The sequence below is a fragment of the Halyomorpha halys genome, unplaced genomic scaffold, assembly GCF_000696795.3.
Source record: "Halyomorpha halys isolate HHAL.00 unplaced genomic scaffold, Hhal_1.1 Scaffold303.1, whole genome shotgun sequence".
NCBI classification, from domain to species: Eukaryota; Metazoa; Arthropoda; class Insecta; order Hemiptera; family Pentatomidae; genus Halyomorpha; species Halyomorpha halys.
In genome coordinates, this window is record NW_027115075.1 from 1417474 (window position 1) to 1434865 (window position 17392).

Here is a 17392-nt window from a genome sequence, read left to right on the forward strand (position 1 = left end):
CTTGGCGTATCCTGCCAGTACGAAGCGTACAAGTTTAGCTTTATAAACTTAATTTCTTTATTCGTTACTTAATTAGCGTTCTACGCTATTATTACCGTGTTTAATAACATATGATTACAAGCTTTTAACGACTATGAAAACTTAAAATCGAAAGAAGAGAGATACCAATTTCACAGTTCACATTGAAGAATAAATACTTTTCTTTTGTGAGGGGCAGGAGATGACTCCTCATTGTTACTGTCTGGGAATATATACAGGTTCAGAAACCAGGGCATATGTAGGAAAGAGTATTCAATGTTATGTAGGAATTTACTGCTTGAGCATTCAAATTGGAAATTAATCTAGTTACATTTAAAATGTGTCACTCAATATTCATTTAAAAGAGAATTATGAATAGTCCAGTCTCCTTTATACTATCTCCATGAACTAAACGCCCAGATGAAGCGCTAAATCTTAGGCTGAAATGTTCATCACAAATTAAAAATCACTCATCAGTATGTTTTTATCTTTGACCGCATCCCCTCCCTCAACCAACTTTTAAATTACCTCAAGAGTCAATTAAATCTACACCATAATATCCATTTACATTTCTTGATACTCCTCGAAGTCTAGTGCACAAGGAGACCGGATATTTTATTAACTTTCATCAGTTTCAAACGGAAATATAAGGATTTATCGACTCTCCTGGAGCATTATCGGTTTAGCTGTTATACAGATTTATGTTCCTCGATGGGAGAGCTATAGTTGAGATGTGAGAGGAGCAAGATTGGACGGGTTAGCAGGCGATGCCATTTAAATGAGGCCTAATTGAAACGAAGTGGGCCTCCAGTTCTGGGTCTAAATCAAATCATCGGATCAAGCTAAGAGGCAGTTAGCATGGGACGCCTCAATTGGGAGCCCTGGGTCGTTGATGCGTCACAGGCGGGTGATTCCCATGGGATGGACGTGGGGAAGCTGAAGATCGGCGAATGGTAACTGAAAATCCAGAAATCTCCCAAAAAGTTCATGGCATTTTCAGTGACGGATTAAGCCTACGCAGGATTGTAGGAAAAGTAAAAATCCTGGGGGCCCAGATTTCGTATGGATAAGAATAAAATACTGTACTAATATATGAATTGATACTAAATAAAGAAAACAAATTTTTATGAAAAAAAAAACTTTTCACGACTTAGTTTGTAAAAATTTGCATATAATAATAGACAAATCGATTTCTGAAAGTAAATTCCATATTCATTGAGATGAGGTTACTTACTTAGATGATCTTGTACTTTGTATGTGATTTAATATCGAAAAAGAATGTTCTTCTCCTGTTAACAATCATTAACGACACGTAAGAGTAATACAATAAGTAAGTACGAGTAATAAATACGTAAATTCCTAAGAAAATAAAAATTGATTATCAACACTACTCTATCTAAAATTATTATCATTATTATTCTTTTCATGAATTTCATTTAACTCCTTATATTTATTAATTTTGTAGTCTTTGTATTTCAGCTTATAAAATTATTAATTATATATCTGGAAATAATTAAAAAAGTATATTTATAACCCATTTCAGCCTCCAAAAAAATATTTCATATTATTTTTATATTTATATATATTATTTGGAGACCGACCGATAGGTATTGCCGTCTGTTCGGACCACATTTGTTATACTTTGCTGTATAAATAAATAATGAATTTTTGCATCATTATTTTATGTATTTTAATGTTTTAATTAGTGGGGTAAATTGAAACGGAAATAGACAAAAATAACGAAATTAAATGCAAGAAATATATATTTACACTAATAATAAAATTTTAAAAAAATTATTGGATTATTATAGAGAAAAATTACAAGTTTGTACCTAACATCACATAGCTCTTTTAAATATATTAATACTTACTAAACATTTACGTATGAACTAATAAGTACCAAATTATAATATAATAGCAGTAGCGAGAGCTGGTACAAAGTTTTAAAACTTGAAAATTTTCTGCTTTGGGCACGGAGCCTCTGGGAACGGTAGAACTAATCCCATCCTGCCCATTCAAGATATTCCAAACATAACCTATAACCCTCGGTCTAATTCCAGAGATGATTTTGATTGATTAAAAAATCATTAATTATGGCGATTAACACTAATTTTGACAATATTAAAACCGAGACAGCTCAATTATTTTCAATTAGCTTTGATTATTAAGATTAATTGAGGTCAAGATTATTATTGTATTAAATTGGAGTGGCGACTTTATCTCGAGATGTATTTTTAAACCTATTTGCTTTGATTATCAGATGAGTGCTAGAATGAAGATAGGTGTCTTCTAATAATAGGATCTAATGCATTACATCGTTATAGAATTAAAATACTTTTTTTTTTTAAGAACAAAAGTAAACAATTAGTATAAATTATAGGGGAAAATGGTTAAACCATGATAATGTACTACTTCCACTATGTACTACTGTTTAACTCGAATAAAAAAAAGAAACCCTATTAAAGATAATTATATAATAAAATAATAAAAAGAGTGGTTACTCACAAGGATGTGATGGTGTGAAAGGATAATCCAATGTGGGAAGACGTGGCGCAGAACTGGGGTGTAAACTGGGAGGGCAGTGATAACAGAACATTTCTGCAACAAACAATATAATAATAATGACAATAACATAAATAATTTATCACAACTGCAATAATATTATACATAACACCATATATTTTCAGGTTTTATATTGAGAGTGAAAAACTTTATCCTAAATAACTTTTTTTTGTAATAAGAAAATTCCATACATATTGATCTAAAGAATTAAAAATAATACAATACTTAATGGAAGAAAAATTAACTTCATATCAAGTTGCTTAATTAACAAAAACTAAAACCTGCTATAGAGCGGGAATGACGTCACTTCTTACAACCTATCACAGTACTTTCTTTCTCCTGGTAGCATTTTTTTCTAATTTTTGAATAATCATTACAATTTTTAAGTTAAGGATCAATTTTGTGGTCTAATTCGTCAAATATGCCACTGGTTTGACAATAACGTGATACTGTCATGACAGTAACTGCTATTTACTTTAAAACATGACCGTCACTATGACAGTTGCATCAACTACGCCTGCCCAGTTAAAGGATAAGGTCTTTCCTAAACGTCGAGTTAATAATAATAGATCTGGGCAAATTATTTTTTAAAACATTTATTTCATAATTTTACTGTAATAATTATTTAAAATATGATTATTGTATCAAATAATTTCTTCTGAATTTATAATTTTCAATAGAAGTTAATTTATGCTCATAAGGTAGTTAAGAGTTAATGTAACTACGCCAACTGTCATATAATTTACAGCAGTTGATGCCGTAGTAGTAAAGTGTTACAGTGAAAACTATTTTAAACGCATCAGTAGCTTCACTGTCAAACTATCATTTTATGCCTGGTTTGACAATACTGTGTTACTGTCATGAAAGCAACTGTTATTCACTTTACAAGATGACCGCGACTACGACAGTTCAATCAATTTGTCCGAAATTAATTCTTTTGCCTTTTTGTGAAATAATCTATTTATACTATAAGAAAGTAGCAATAATCAGATAATTATTTCAGTAATATTTCAGAAATATATTGCTTTCTTTCAATAAGGAATCATTGAATGAATAAATATTTCAAAAATAACAGACAGTTGTTTAATAGAGCATTCAATGAATGATTATCATTTCGCAAATAATTATTTCGTGAAATAATGACGTTTTTACCAGTTAGCTAGACATCGCAATTTTTAAAATTAAAAAAAAAAAAATAACAAAAATCGTAGAGAACTCCGGTTTTTACCTAAAGGTTTTGCAGTAAGTGCGTAATAATAAATATATAAAACATAAAAAGATGTATATATCTCATACTAAAAATAACTGGTTTAGTATTTTATCAAGTATTTTCGAAGTTCTATAGGAATGGCTATAAACAGATATAAACAAATGGATATATTACCTTTCTTCATAACACTGACAATGTCTAATTACTATTCGATGGCTCTGATTTAATTTTCATTTAAAGATAAAGGTGCTTGGATTTAAAAAAAATATTTTTGATAGACAAAGTAATACCATTAATAGAATGATGTAATAGTGAAGGTTTGTCATGACTTTCAGATATAAACTTAGTCAAGAAAGGGGCAGAAACAAAGTTACTCAGACAAATCAAGTATAAGTCCACGTAACAAAATAACCTCTCCTGTCAGACTGTCAATACTTGTAATGTAATTCTGTTAGCTTATATAACTTCTTTTTGCGTTATACAATTACTCAAGAATTATTTGTGGGCCTTGCATTACTCCGAGATTGTTTGAGTTAAATCATTGAACATATTATCATTAAACCCTTTTTTTAAATTATGCTTCTAATAAATAATTTCAAATAAAATTTCTCTCTTCCAGAAAATAACATTTTAAGCTGAAATGTATAATATGTATTATAAGGTATCGATTAATTCTTCAGGCTATAATTCAAGATAAGTAAATTTTAAAAATTGCTAGAACTTTAGACAAAAAAAAAATAGTAAGGCAAAAAATTATATAGATAAAAAATAACATCAAATATAAAATTTATTTGCAAGGATAATGTTCATTAAGGTAAAGAAAGTGCCCAATGATACAGAAAAAAAATTAAATTTTTAATTTAACCTTGTCAAAGTAAGGAGCTTGGTTACTATCAATCGTATCTAAGATAATCGGTTAAATTTAATTTATGATTCAGATCAATTTTAATATTTTTACATTGGTTGAAGTGCATGGACAACACAATTGTTTGATAAAACATGTATAGACGTAATAGCAGTGAAACTATTGAAAAATATTCATATACGAACTCTGTATTTATTTATTTTATATTTTTCTTAAATTATTTATTCACTATACAAATCAGTTATTTATTTTAATAATTATATAAATATTAGTCTTTTGTTAGTTAATTTCTTTTTTTTGGTTTCTTTGATTGTTCAATAACATATTCTTTTATAATAATTCGTTTTTATTAATGAAAATTATTCACTAATTATGACGAGACTAAACCCTTACATTATTAATTGTTAAAATCAAATTATTATTTTCGAATGAATAGCAGTATTTAAGCCATAATTATATTCAAGTTTATTGCAAAACAACAATATTGATCGAGCTTTTTAATTTAAATAAGACTTTTTGCTAAAAATGTTACATTACACTATAATTGTAGTTCATTCATCCCATTCTAAACTGAACTCCTTTTTTTTTTTTTTTTTTTTTTTTTTTTTTTTTTTTTTTTTTTCTATTTTTTCAATTCACAAAAGTAAACGAAGTTATAACAAAAAATATGGAATCTGATTCTTGACCTAAAAATATTGTTGAGAGATCGTCTCAACGGTCAGTATTGTGCACTAAACTTATGTGGAAATGCCGTGATTTCCGAGACAAAGTGAAATGCTGTGCGATGGATTTATACAAAAATAATAAATTTATGATGAAGATTCATTTTGTTACAAAAGCTTTGGAGGGATGCAATGCACCGGTGCCTAACAGTGCAAAGCAACTAGAATTTAGTAGTACTAATGGACAACCACAATGTTGTGCTAGGTACTAGTCGCTACTAGATAACTACCCCATAGCAGACTCATTACCACTAGCAGCAAGTAATAGAAGACTTATCGCCTATCCAATGGGAAAGTCATTGTAATGGCGTGGTATCGAGCGTGTCAGAGCACTTTAGTCACGGCCTATAAAACCCGAGAGGAGAGAGGCACATTGTTTCCGAGCGGCGATCCTCTTCACGTCCGGGACAAAGGGAGGCCGATAAACCGGATCACGACCGGACGGACTCGGAGGATTCAATCTGCGGGAGCCTTTGGAAGTGGAGGATTTATGTGTGGCGAGTGCTGGGGGAGAAGAGTACGGGAGGATATGCGGGCCGGGATAGTGGGCGCCAATTAATGCGGGGTAATTAATTAACAATTAACGGGGAAAAGTTTAGATGAGGGAGGTGGGAGTTGTTAGGCACACGTGTTTCCGAAATAATACAACAGTTCCAACTGTTATTGAATATCGTTCTTGTGGAAGACCGTTGTACCAGAGGACAAAAAATTACTTTTAATTTTTACTGATTAATAGCTATTAAATGAAATATTTTTTAACTAATCCTACATCACACAAAATTTTCTCAGCTTTAGTTTTACTACTTAAAAGTTAAAAAATAAATAGAATATTTAATCATTATTCAAATTGAACGATGAAACGATTAAGTGGACTGATCGCTGTGTGGAGTGCTCATATAAATATATATATTATGTAATATTTACAGTCTAAAAAAAAAATGCGCTTCATTATAAACGATATTGCATATAATTTACTAGGACTTTTCGACAATTTTTTCGATATTGAAGCCTTAATTCGATTTGGACATAGGTATATGGCACAAAAACCTCTGATTCGTAGTCTCTCGTACGTCTTGGCTTCTAGTTCCATAGATTGATGTTTATATTTTTTGCTTAATTAATAGTAAAAATTAATTAATTTGTAAGTTATTCATATCAACTCTTTTGTAACTTATTTCATAGCATCAATAGCATAAATTTAATCACCGATGTATTTACTGATTAACTACTTTTAGTACTCATATTAGTACAGCACAGTCTGAAAACGAAGGACAGCGTTTCACTCCATAAGATTTCCGTACTCACGGTTGGTTGTGGATATTAGCTTGGCCTAATGGAATTCCGGCCACTTCGCATCGTTCTAAAACATTCAAACACGATTTCGCATTCACGGTCGTTCCATTTGGGAGGAAACGGTTGGGGTTGAGGGACCGTAAATAGCTACTTTTATTACTAATAAGATATTTGATTACATTGATGAAAACTATGTTTAATGACTAATCAAAATTGATGATTCTGACAAGTATTGGTAGGGAGAATAAAAAATGGTGGCTGTTTGAAAGTGATATACAAATTTAATTTTTCATTCCGGAGCTCTATATCTTAAAAAGTAGGAACAACACAAAAAACCCTAAGAGAACGTCATTTAAAGATAAGCAAATGTGCAAAAATATGAGCCCTAAAAGAGTTATTTACGTTAAATAGTTTTATAGCTTTTTAAAAAGCAACATTTCATAAAAATGTTGTATGGGACATAATGAAAGATCAGTAGTTAGTGAATTTGTTTTGAAAAATCTATATCTCAAAAACCATTTGACGTACAGATGTCTATTAGCACTCAAATTAAAGCTAGTTTAATGAGCTATAATGTAGTTTATGATGTTTATCTTCGTAGAAGTAATATTTTTAATGAAATTTGCTAATATAAATTGATTTATTGTTGTTCGGACAAATTTTTATTTACCAAATTTATATTCATATGTGAATATCATAAAAACTACTACCCCTACGAAGATAAGTGTCATAAACTACTTTATAGTAAGTTAAATTCCCTTTATTTTGAGTGTTGGCAGACATATGTGGGTCTTATGGATCTAGAGATATATTTTTTCAAATATTTTATACGAACAACTAGAAATTAACATTTCGTGAGTTTATATTGTCAAATATCATAAAAACTACTAGTCCTACAAAGATAAACATTATTAACTATTTTATAGTAAATTTAACTAGCTTTAATTTGAGCGCTGGCAGACATCTGTACGTCAAATGATTTTTGAAATGAAGTTTTTCATAAATCAAACTTGTCCGAACAACTATAAATCAATTTATTTTAGCATATATCATGAAAACTACTATTCCTGCGAAGGTAAAGGTCATAAACTTCTGTATAGTCCATTATTCTAGCTTCAATTTGAGTGCTAATAGACATCTGTACGTTACATAGTTCCTGAGATATAGAGTTCTAAAAATAAACGAACTAACTACTAATCTTTCAGTACATTTTTAAGAAATTTTGCTTTTTAAAAAGTTATATCTCGAGAACTATTGGACGTAAATTTTAAGGCTAATATTTCAGCAAATTTACTCTTCTTTAAATAATGTCCTCTTAGGTTTTCTAGTGTTGTTGGCAGTTTTTATGATATATAGCTCCGAATGAAAAATTAGTGTTTTTTAAGGTTTTGAAACAGCCGCCAATTTTTATTCCCCCTACCTATACTTGGCAGACTCATCAATTTTAACTATTAATTATACCTAGTTTTCATTAAAGTAATAAAAAATTGGGGTGAGATAACTCTTTTTTTCTTCTCGGCTCTTGTACTATAGGTGATGGTCTTCCTCCCTACAGTTTACTGGGTAATCCTAGACTTACCATCAAAACGTATCTGAGAATATTTAGTTATTTCGACAGAAAAAGACTACAAAAATCAATACATTTACTGACCTAAATCAGGATAGAATGCTTTCAATTTCGAAATCGCTTGGAGAACAGCTTGTGAATTGAATATCTGAAATGAACGGCTATATATTATAGAAGTAAATATTATAAAGTTAAACAAACGATAATCCGTAGTATCCTCAACTAAATTAATCAATACGGTGAAGTAGCGGTTTAAACAATATTACTTTCGGTATTAATCATTTTAGAAGCGGAAGGGCTAAGATAAACTGTGGATGGAGGAGATCAAAGCAATAGCGAAGCCGGAGCAAATATTAATTTAATGATCGCTACGCGGGAGTTAGATCAGGGGCTTACGTCGTTAACCGCTTTAGGCGGTTCTAACTGATTTTGCTCGGCATTAAAAGGTATCCTCGTCGGGTCATTTGGCGGGTAAACAGCTTCCCATAATGAGTATCCAAACGTAATTATTATACCGCAAATATCTTCAAGAGTTTAAACCCAGTTTAAGATATTAATCCAATTTATTTCTTAATTTGATAAGAAAGGAAACCTAGCTTAAATCGTAAGTAACTGTCAACATATTTTCATATATTTTAAGCTTGAATTAACTTCTTTATGCAGCAATGTTGAAACTTGTATATCTCAATTTTTTTATTTAATCGTGATATTACTAATAGCTATATAAACAATAATCTTATATTAACCTGTTGCCAAATTTATGATTTTTTAATCAATGGCATGGTATCGAACTGTTGGTGTGATGCCAACGTGGATTATCTGAATATTTTTTAGATCGTTATTTGAATTATTATTGTGGATATAATGAAGCATAAATTTTCTAGTTTCGTCTATAATACAATTCATCGTTTAATCTTTTTTTTAATAACGTCAAATATTCAAACAGGTTTATAGAACTTTTGCAAAAGAAATGGAAAATCATAGTAAAATAAAACAAAATTCAAAATTTGCAGATATGCTTACCGACGAAATATAATTAAAAAAATCATGCATTTCAAATTATTTATTAACATCTACAGCTGGGATTACAATATTTTGATCTTATAAACGATATATTCGAACGAAAATAACTGTACAGGAATTTTGAGTAAATTGCAAAATTAATTTTTAAAAACGTAAGTATGAAAGACTACATAAAGTTCCAAAAGAAGAAGAAAGAGTCAAGACGATAAAAGGAGAAAATAATATAAATTACAATGCAACACATAAGTTTAAACCTTTAAACAATTATTTCATTATCGTCTATGTTACTATTTGCATGTAACATATGCTATAAACCCTAACTAAATTGAACAAATAAGAAACTGGACCAAGATTTTGTAAACAAATATTGATAAATAATACAGATTTTTGACTAAGTTTAATATATGAGAAAAGAATGACAAGAAAAGAAAATATTGATAGTCAAAATAATGTTTTTCTGGAGCTTAAAATAAAAAATAATACCCAAATATGAATGAAAAACCTCTTAGTTTATACAATTATAACAGAAATATATTTTTTTAAAAATTAATTTCGTGTATAATATTAATTTATATATTGTACATACATATCCTAGATAGATTTTAGCAATATGGTGAATAGGGAAATACTTGAAAATGGCCAATAAAGGGCGAAAAGCTACTTATATGTGTAATATATACAGAATAAATTGTTATAATTTTTTTTTATTATTATATAGTTTTGTATTTTAAAAAATGTATGTTTAATTTGGTCTTTTACCAATCATTTTGATTGATATGTAATAATTAAAAATTAATTTTCCATTTTAGAGACTTTCCCGAAGAATTCTCGAATCTGAAAGAAGAATATAGGTATCCTGCAATACGAAGGTTGATAAGAGATATCGCTAGAAAGATGATTTGATTTTTAATTATTTTTTAAATTATTAAAATAGTATTTTGAATTTTTTGGGGCTTACGAGTTATCATAACAACGATGATATACAAACATCAATAAATGTTTGACAGATATAGGTATATTGGATACGGACGTTGCATGAGGACATTTTAATTTTTAATAATATTATTTCTTAAACTTAGCTTGTTTATTGTTTAAATTATGAAGCTCATTTATAAGAGTGACTCCAGTAGCTGAGGAAGTATCCATTTCTGCAGTGACCCGAGTGTACTGCCTAATTGCTTCTGATTAAATCAAGCGGCGGGACCCACATATATAGACAATGTTCTCTGCCGACACATTGAATCTAATAGCCCTACCTAATGAAGGCTACACGACCTGGACTCATGGAGTCACAGCATTCTTCTGCCTCAATAATACAACTGAATAAATTAGAGCTTATCATTGGATAATTATACCGTCAGTTTCTGCTCCCTTCCTGATGTCATAGCCACGCTTAGAGTAATTTCAGTGTGCGGTGGTTCGCTATCCAGTTTAGATATGAGGAAGGTAATCAAAACGTAAGTTTCTTCAGAGAATTTTGGTTACAGGCAAAAAAATAAAACAGGCTAACATAAATCTGACTCATTTATGTTTGACCATAGGGTAATAATAAACTTAAGTTAACGCTTAATTGGAGGATTAAAATTAATTCCAATAAATCCCACCAAATCACATTTACTCTTCGTCGTAAACCAATGACCTCTTGCCCAACAGTATTCTTTAATAATACCCCACTTATTCCTGTCGAACAGATCCGTTACTTAGGACATGGGACTGACATGGGATCCTCATACAAGACTGAAAAGACAGGAAACTGCTTGTGGATACGACTATTACAATATTTACTAGACAAACGGTTAAACTGCCAATCCATTACAAAAGACTGATCTACATGACTATTGTAAGCCCTATCTGGACATACGGATTTGAGCTAATCAAATTCCTCCCGAATCCAATCCTTACAGTCCAAAATCCTTCATAAAATCCTTAACGCTCCTTAGTTTGTCACAAATCAAGTCATCCATCATGACCTCAATGTTCCATATGTTGCCGATTTGGCCAGAACCAGATACCGTTCCTTCCATAATAAACTTCTCAACCATCCAAATCCACTTGTTTCTAGCCTGGCTTCTCCTTCATTACCTAATAATCCTCCTAGGGGTCTGAAAAGAAGATGGCCTCAGGATCTTCTCCTCTAGAAATGTTATTGGAGTTCTATCAATGGGTAGATTCTCCACATGTTTGCATCATGTCACTATCTGATCTACAGCAAATTTACGTGTGGTATATACGTTATACAGTTGTAAATAACAATAAATAAATGATTAAAAAAAAAAATTAGTTATAATATGTTTACAAGAATAAACCAAGGATATGACACCTAAGAGAGGAACTTGATATTTTTGTTATATACATGTTGTGAGACTTACCTCAGAACCCAAAACTGATTGATGTACACTGAACTTAGTCTTCATTATATCAACCTCAAACATCAATACTCAGAATAAGTCTAAAAGGGCAAGAGGAGAAAAAATACAGTTATTTGACACCAATTTTTTATTACTTTAATCAAAACTATTTATAGTTACTAAGTAAAATTGACGTATCTGTCAACCCTAGAGAGGGGGATAAAAATGGCGGTGAAAATTAGTTTTTCATTCCTCCATATCTTTAAAACTATCAACAACACCAAAAAACCTAATGAACCATTTAAAGTAGAGTAAACTGGCTGAAATATGAGCCCTAAAATATTTATGTTCGAAATATCACGAGATGTACGTTTTTAAAAAGCAACATTTCATACAAAATTTACTTAAAAATCAGTAGTTAGTGAATTTATTTTAGGCAACCTATATCTTTGGAATCATTAAACGTACAGACGTCTATTAGAACTCGAATTAAAATTAGGTTCATGTGTTTTAAATTAGTTTTATGAAGTTTATCTTTGTAGTAGTAGTTTTCATGATATTTGCCAAAATAAATTCACAATATGTCGGTTTCTAGTTGTTCGGACAAAACCTTTGGTTTGTACAAAACTATATCTCAAAAACCAGTTGATGTACAAATATCTGTTAGCACTCATATTATAACTAGTTTGATATATTACAAAAGCAGTTGACGTTTATTAGGATTAGTAATTTTCATCGTGCCGGAATCAAAGAGTTGCAAAATCTTGAATTTTATTTCCCTGATATATTTGCCTATTATTTTAAAAAATATATATTAAAATAAAACTATGGCTTTTATAAAATTTTCGCTTTTGATGAAATTGGCTTTCATCAACAGCAACTTTGCCAACCACGTGAACCATAATCGAAGTCAAAAATTATGAGTGTATTAATTAGAACAAAAATAAAATACAGTTATAACAACACCTTTATATTATATTTAATTATAAATATGCACTTCTTAAATAAATACAAGAAAAGTAACTTATATTGAAAAATAAAAAAGTTAATTTTCTTTATTTTATTTTACCTTCTGGGTATAATTACTTAATGTATGGAGCATTTCGTGGATACTATACTATTTTTTTTAAATTTTAGCCTAAAGAAAAGATAAAAAAAATTGTAATTAAATTTATCTTTATTTTATAAAATAAAACTTTAATTACTTTGATTTTTATTTTATTTATGATAGTTATAAAAAATCTACCGGAATCCGTTGCTTTGAGATCTTTTTAGCAATTCCAGATGGGGAGGAGGGAGGGAGAGGAACGAATTCTCATTTAAGAATTAAATTATTCTTACACAGAAAATTTAGAATTTTTTAATTACGGCCTTAATTTCCGCCATGATTCGCTAAATGAAGAAGATGAGCTTTTTAAGCCGCCTTAAGAAAATATAAAGCAGCTTTAGATTATAATATTCACTCATTAAATAAATTGGCTACTAAGAAAAAAAAAATGTTATCAGCGGTAATAAAGAGGAATAAATTAACAATTTTCGTCTTTTATCCTGTCCCGAATTAGTGGGAAAATGAGGGAAAGAAAAGCTGTAATGAATTGCAGGATCCTGTGCCTTTTTTTTTTCTTTCTATTTTTAATTCAAGATCCTTCTCCTTTCATTTGAGTTAGGCCCCTACCGGCATTTAATAAAGCACGAAATCCAATTTGGCCGGAATGGAGGTAAATTTATTCAATGAATAAATATTAATGGCAGGGAGGCCTGCCTGGTGGAAGAAAGGTTTTATTAAATAATTCAGTTAAGAAAGGAGCCGGTTATGCAAACGGCCTCGGACTATTATTAAATAGGTACAATAACCCAATTCATTCAATTAGTCCGTCTCAATTGTGTGTTAATTAAGACACTGCTTCCTCCGCTAGGGCTTGTTCCGTCTTGTTAATTAAATTTCCGATTTACAATATTGTTAATTGAAATTGAATAGCATCGGATAATTAATTGTACAAATGAAAAAATATATTTTAATATATTAAAAAGGGTTTAATTAATTAAAGTATAATAAAAAAAAATTCTGCTTGGTAGTGATACGATTCAAAACCGACACCTCTTTTTTAAGAAATATTTTTATTTGATTCAGAGATTATTAGAATAATGATTTATAAGAATAATTAAAGAACATCGTTTTTTAATTATTTATTTATATTTACATGTGTGCTTACTGGAAGCATTAATTCAATATTTGTGACGTATTATAGGATAAGAGAAATATGAGATATATAGAGAGAATAAAATGTAAATTGTTAAGAACAAAAAAAAATAAATAAAAGGAACAATCTATTTATTTAGCTTGTAAAAACAACATTGGTTTGTTGTTATAAAAACAACAAACCAATGCATTGTGTCGGAATTGTTGTATCTTGGTTATTTCTTTCATGTCAGAGTTTAAATTATATCTTGTGTGGTTAATTAATATGCTGGCTGTTATAGCATTATGGTTAATTGTTAAATAAAACTTTTCTCTCTTCATGATTTCATAATTAAGTCGAAAAAGCACAAAAGGTGAGTTTTCAGATAAAAAAAAAAAGTATATAAGTTTTTTTTTTTAGAGGCTATACGTTTAGTGGATGCTAAATCCGATTTCAAGTTTTCCTTAAGAAAAATCGTAAAATATCCTCTTTTGACGGTCCGTTTTGACCTTGTTATATATAAAATTTGTATTATTATTTAGTTCCAGATATATTACATTGATTAAGGGAAGGATTGTTAGAAAGGAGTTTTTTTCGGTGCAAATACCAAAAATCAAATGAAATATACGTTTCGAACAAAATTGGATCTACTTTAATTTTTTGTACCATATATTTTTATTATAACAACAAATTTTTTTTTAGATTTCTGATGAGAGATATGGTGCATTAGGTTTTCGGACCTGAAATATTTATAATTTTCTGTTCCAACAGTTCCTATATTGACGAACCAAGCACCGTTAATATTTTTACTGGTAGTTTAGAAACTCAAGGAATTTTCACTGCAATTTTTCAATTATATTTTCGCAATTATTTTGTTCTCTTACGAGTTTCATCATCATTTAGATTAATAATGTAAATTAATATCCATATTTCTTTTTATTTCGAAACAGATTAATGACATGTTCATTGAAGCATTATATAATGTTACATGTTTTAATTAATAAATGGACTTTTGTAAGATTTAATATAAAAATGGTACATTTATAATACCATAAAATATTTGAATTATAAATTTTCATATATAAAATATCATAATTTAAATGCTCTCCTAATTACAACCACTCCATCAATTATTTAGCATTTTAATAAAATTTTTTTTATTATCTATAAATATAAATTTTTTTAAAGCAAAATATAAAAATATTGGCTAAGTACGAATACATAAATAATACCCAATAGATAAACAGCTCGTGGAGGGGCATGCACCGTTTTATTCATATGACTTTTTCTCTGAAAATTCTATGGAAAACCATTTATTCACGTCAGCAGAGATTTACAGTTTTATTCAAGACGCCTCGGAACAGAATGGATGGCGGAGGCCAGTCTACGATTTATGAAAAGCTCTCGGCTGAATTAAACATAATCCCTATAGATCTAATATGTTACTTCTCTGGGAAAATCAGTTTTATAAACACCAAACAACCATATATCACATCTTCAAATCGGGCGAAGGGTGCTTTATTCATTTTTCTTACCCCAGTATTACTGTTGCGTGTCTAATCAACAATTCAACATGACAAAAGAGTAATGAAATCTTATAATTCAGAAGGATTAATGATATGATTCCATGAGTCTTGGATTTTTTCTCTCTTTATATATATGTAATTCAGTTCCTAGGGAGTGAGCGAAAAGAAAGAAAAATAAATTTGAACGATATAATTTTTATTCATGATAACCAGTGGTTTCGTTGCATTTCTCCTAACGCCCAACGATGCATTCTATTCTTTGTTCGTAAAAATATTTTGGCTTTGGAACGATATAAAATCCATAAATAAATATTTAGTTTGTTTCTATTTTGGATTATTTTAGGAAATGTTGGTTGAATATGATAGGATTGGTAAAAGCTAATTTTCAGATCATGTATGTCGTTTAATTAAGTTATTTGACAAATAATAAAATTACGTGTTCTGAAAATTTATGTTTTGCCACATCCATAATATTCGTCCAACTTTCCTCCAAGTGACTACCATTTTTTTTCTGAATGATGGCATATTTAAAAGAAAAGGAAATATTAAAATATGAAAACAGGATAAAATTTTCATTTCACTGAGTCAAAACAGTTCTTGGAGTAGAGGATAAAAATAATTTTATGCTATGGTAGAAATGTATTGGAGCTAAAGGAAGTTATAGTAAATAGAAATAATTTCGTTAGAGTTAGTTTTACTTCAAATTTGTTTCATGTGTGGCACACTAGTGTTAGTAAAAGGCACTAAAGGAAGAGGCTGGAAGAAACAGAACTTCCGATTGGTGGTTGCGGAATTTAGTTGAAAGTAATCAGAGGTTTTCTAATATTTTGTTTATTAAAAAAACATAGTTTTAGTTTTTTAAATTGACAAGTCTTAAAATTTTAGTTCTAGATTGCTTCTTCTCAAAGTATAAAGGTAAATGTCATCATAAAATATTCAAATTGTATCTGTTACTAAGAACCGAATATTAGTATTAATTTAGAATTTCGTTCTGAGTCGATATTTTCGAAAATGTAACTGAGGACAACTTCACACCAGAAATTGGATATAGTTTTCTTCAATAAATCTAAATTTATTTATGGTCTTAAGTCTCCCGATGTTTTTATTTACCATCTGATTGTTTTTTTATTTTCAACATCCTTTGATACAATAATAATTTTTAATTATTAAAATCTCTATCCTCTACTATCTCTGTACAAGTACAATGAACTATCTAATCCACCGTTGATATAGGTTATAGGATTTTTCACTTCTGTCCCCTGATTTATTATTTAAAAATACTTGAGATAATCGAAAATGTCGTTTTATTTTTAAACTCGTGCTTTGACAAGATTGGCTGATTGGAAGAGCGTCACGGAAACCAATATAGCTGCGACAGGAATTAAAATTTTACCCACCCAGAGTGTAATCAAATTAAGAGGCACAGGGGATGGTGGGGTAATCAATGATTGTTTTTGTCCCACCGGCTTATAATCCAATTGACATATTATACAACTCAATAAATAAATAATACTGTGGGAACACAATGAAACTGACAAGAAAATCATGCATTAATGGGTATAACATTGATAATATAGTTCAATACAATGTTTTCCTAAAATACTTATCTGTATTTCCAAAAAACATTGTAGAATTCTAATTTTCAAATTTTTAATTTTATTTTATATAATGCCCATTAATGAATAGTTGCGACTATTGTTAATTGTTTTTCTTTACCGCAATACAAACCATCTTCTTATAATAAGATTAAATAAATCCCTGACAATTCTTCTGATTACATCTTCCTTACCAATCATTATCCTACTTTCCCTACTGGTTTACTTAATTAAATCATTTCATATTATTAAAAAGGAAATAAATGTTTTAAAACATTAAACAAAAAATGAGAGGAACAACTTAATAAATTCTAGCATACTAGATACTACATATTACAAAAACGATGTGCTATTTTTTAAAAATAATATAAATATCTTCTAATTAATTTTTTCGGAATCATGCAGTATAACAGCTTAAGTGACGATATATAAACATTTTTTAATATTTTATATCTTTTATTTGTTTACAACAAGGAACAATCT

The 17392-nt window shown here is 29.4% G+C and overlaps 1 protein-coding gene across 1 annotated transcript in view; it reads right to left on the bottom strand.

Annotated features, from left to right (window-relative positions):
• The window catches only part of LOC106681010 (dorsal root ganglia homeobox protein), a 118618-nt gene that overhangs the window by 80178 nt on the left and 21048 nt on the right, over positions 1-17392 (bottom strand). Inside the window, exon 2 of the mRNA XM_014421107.3 lies at positions 2524-2616. Coding sequence (XP_014276593.1) covers positions 2524-2614 — 91 coding nt within the window. The 5' untranslated portion in view covers positions 2615-2616. The remainder of the gene's footprint in view (positions 1-2523; positions 2617-17392) is intronic.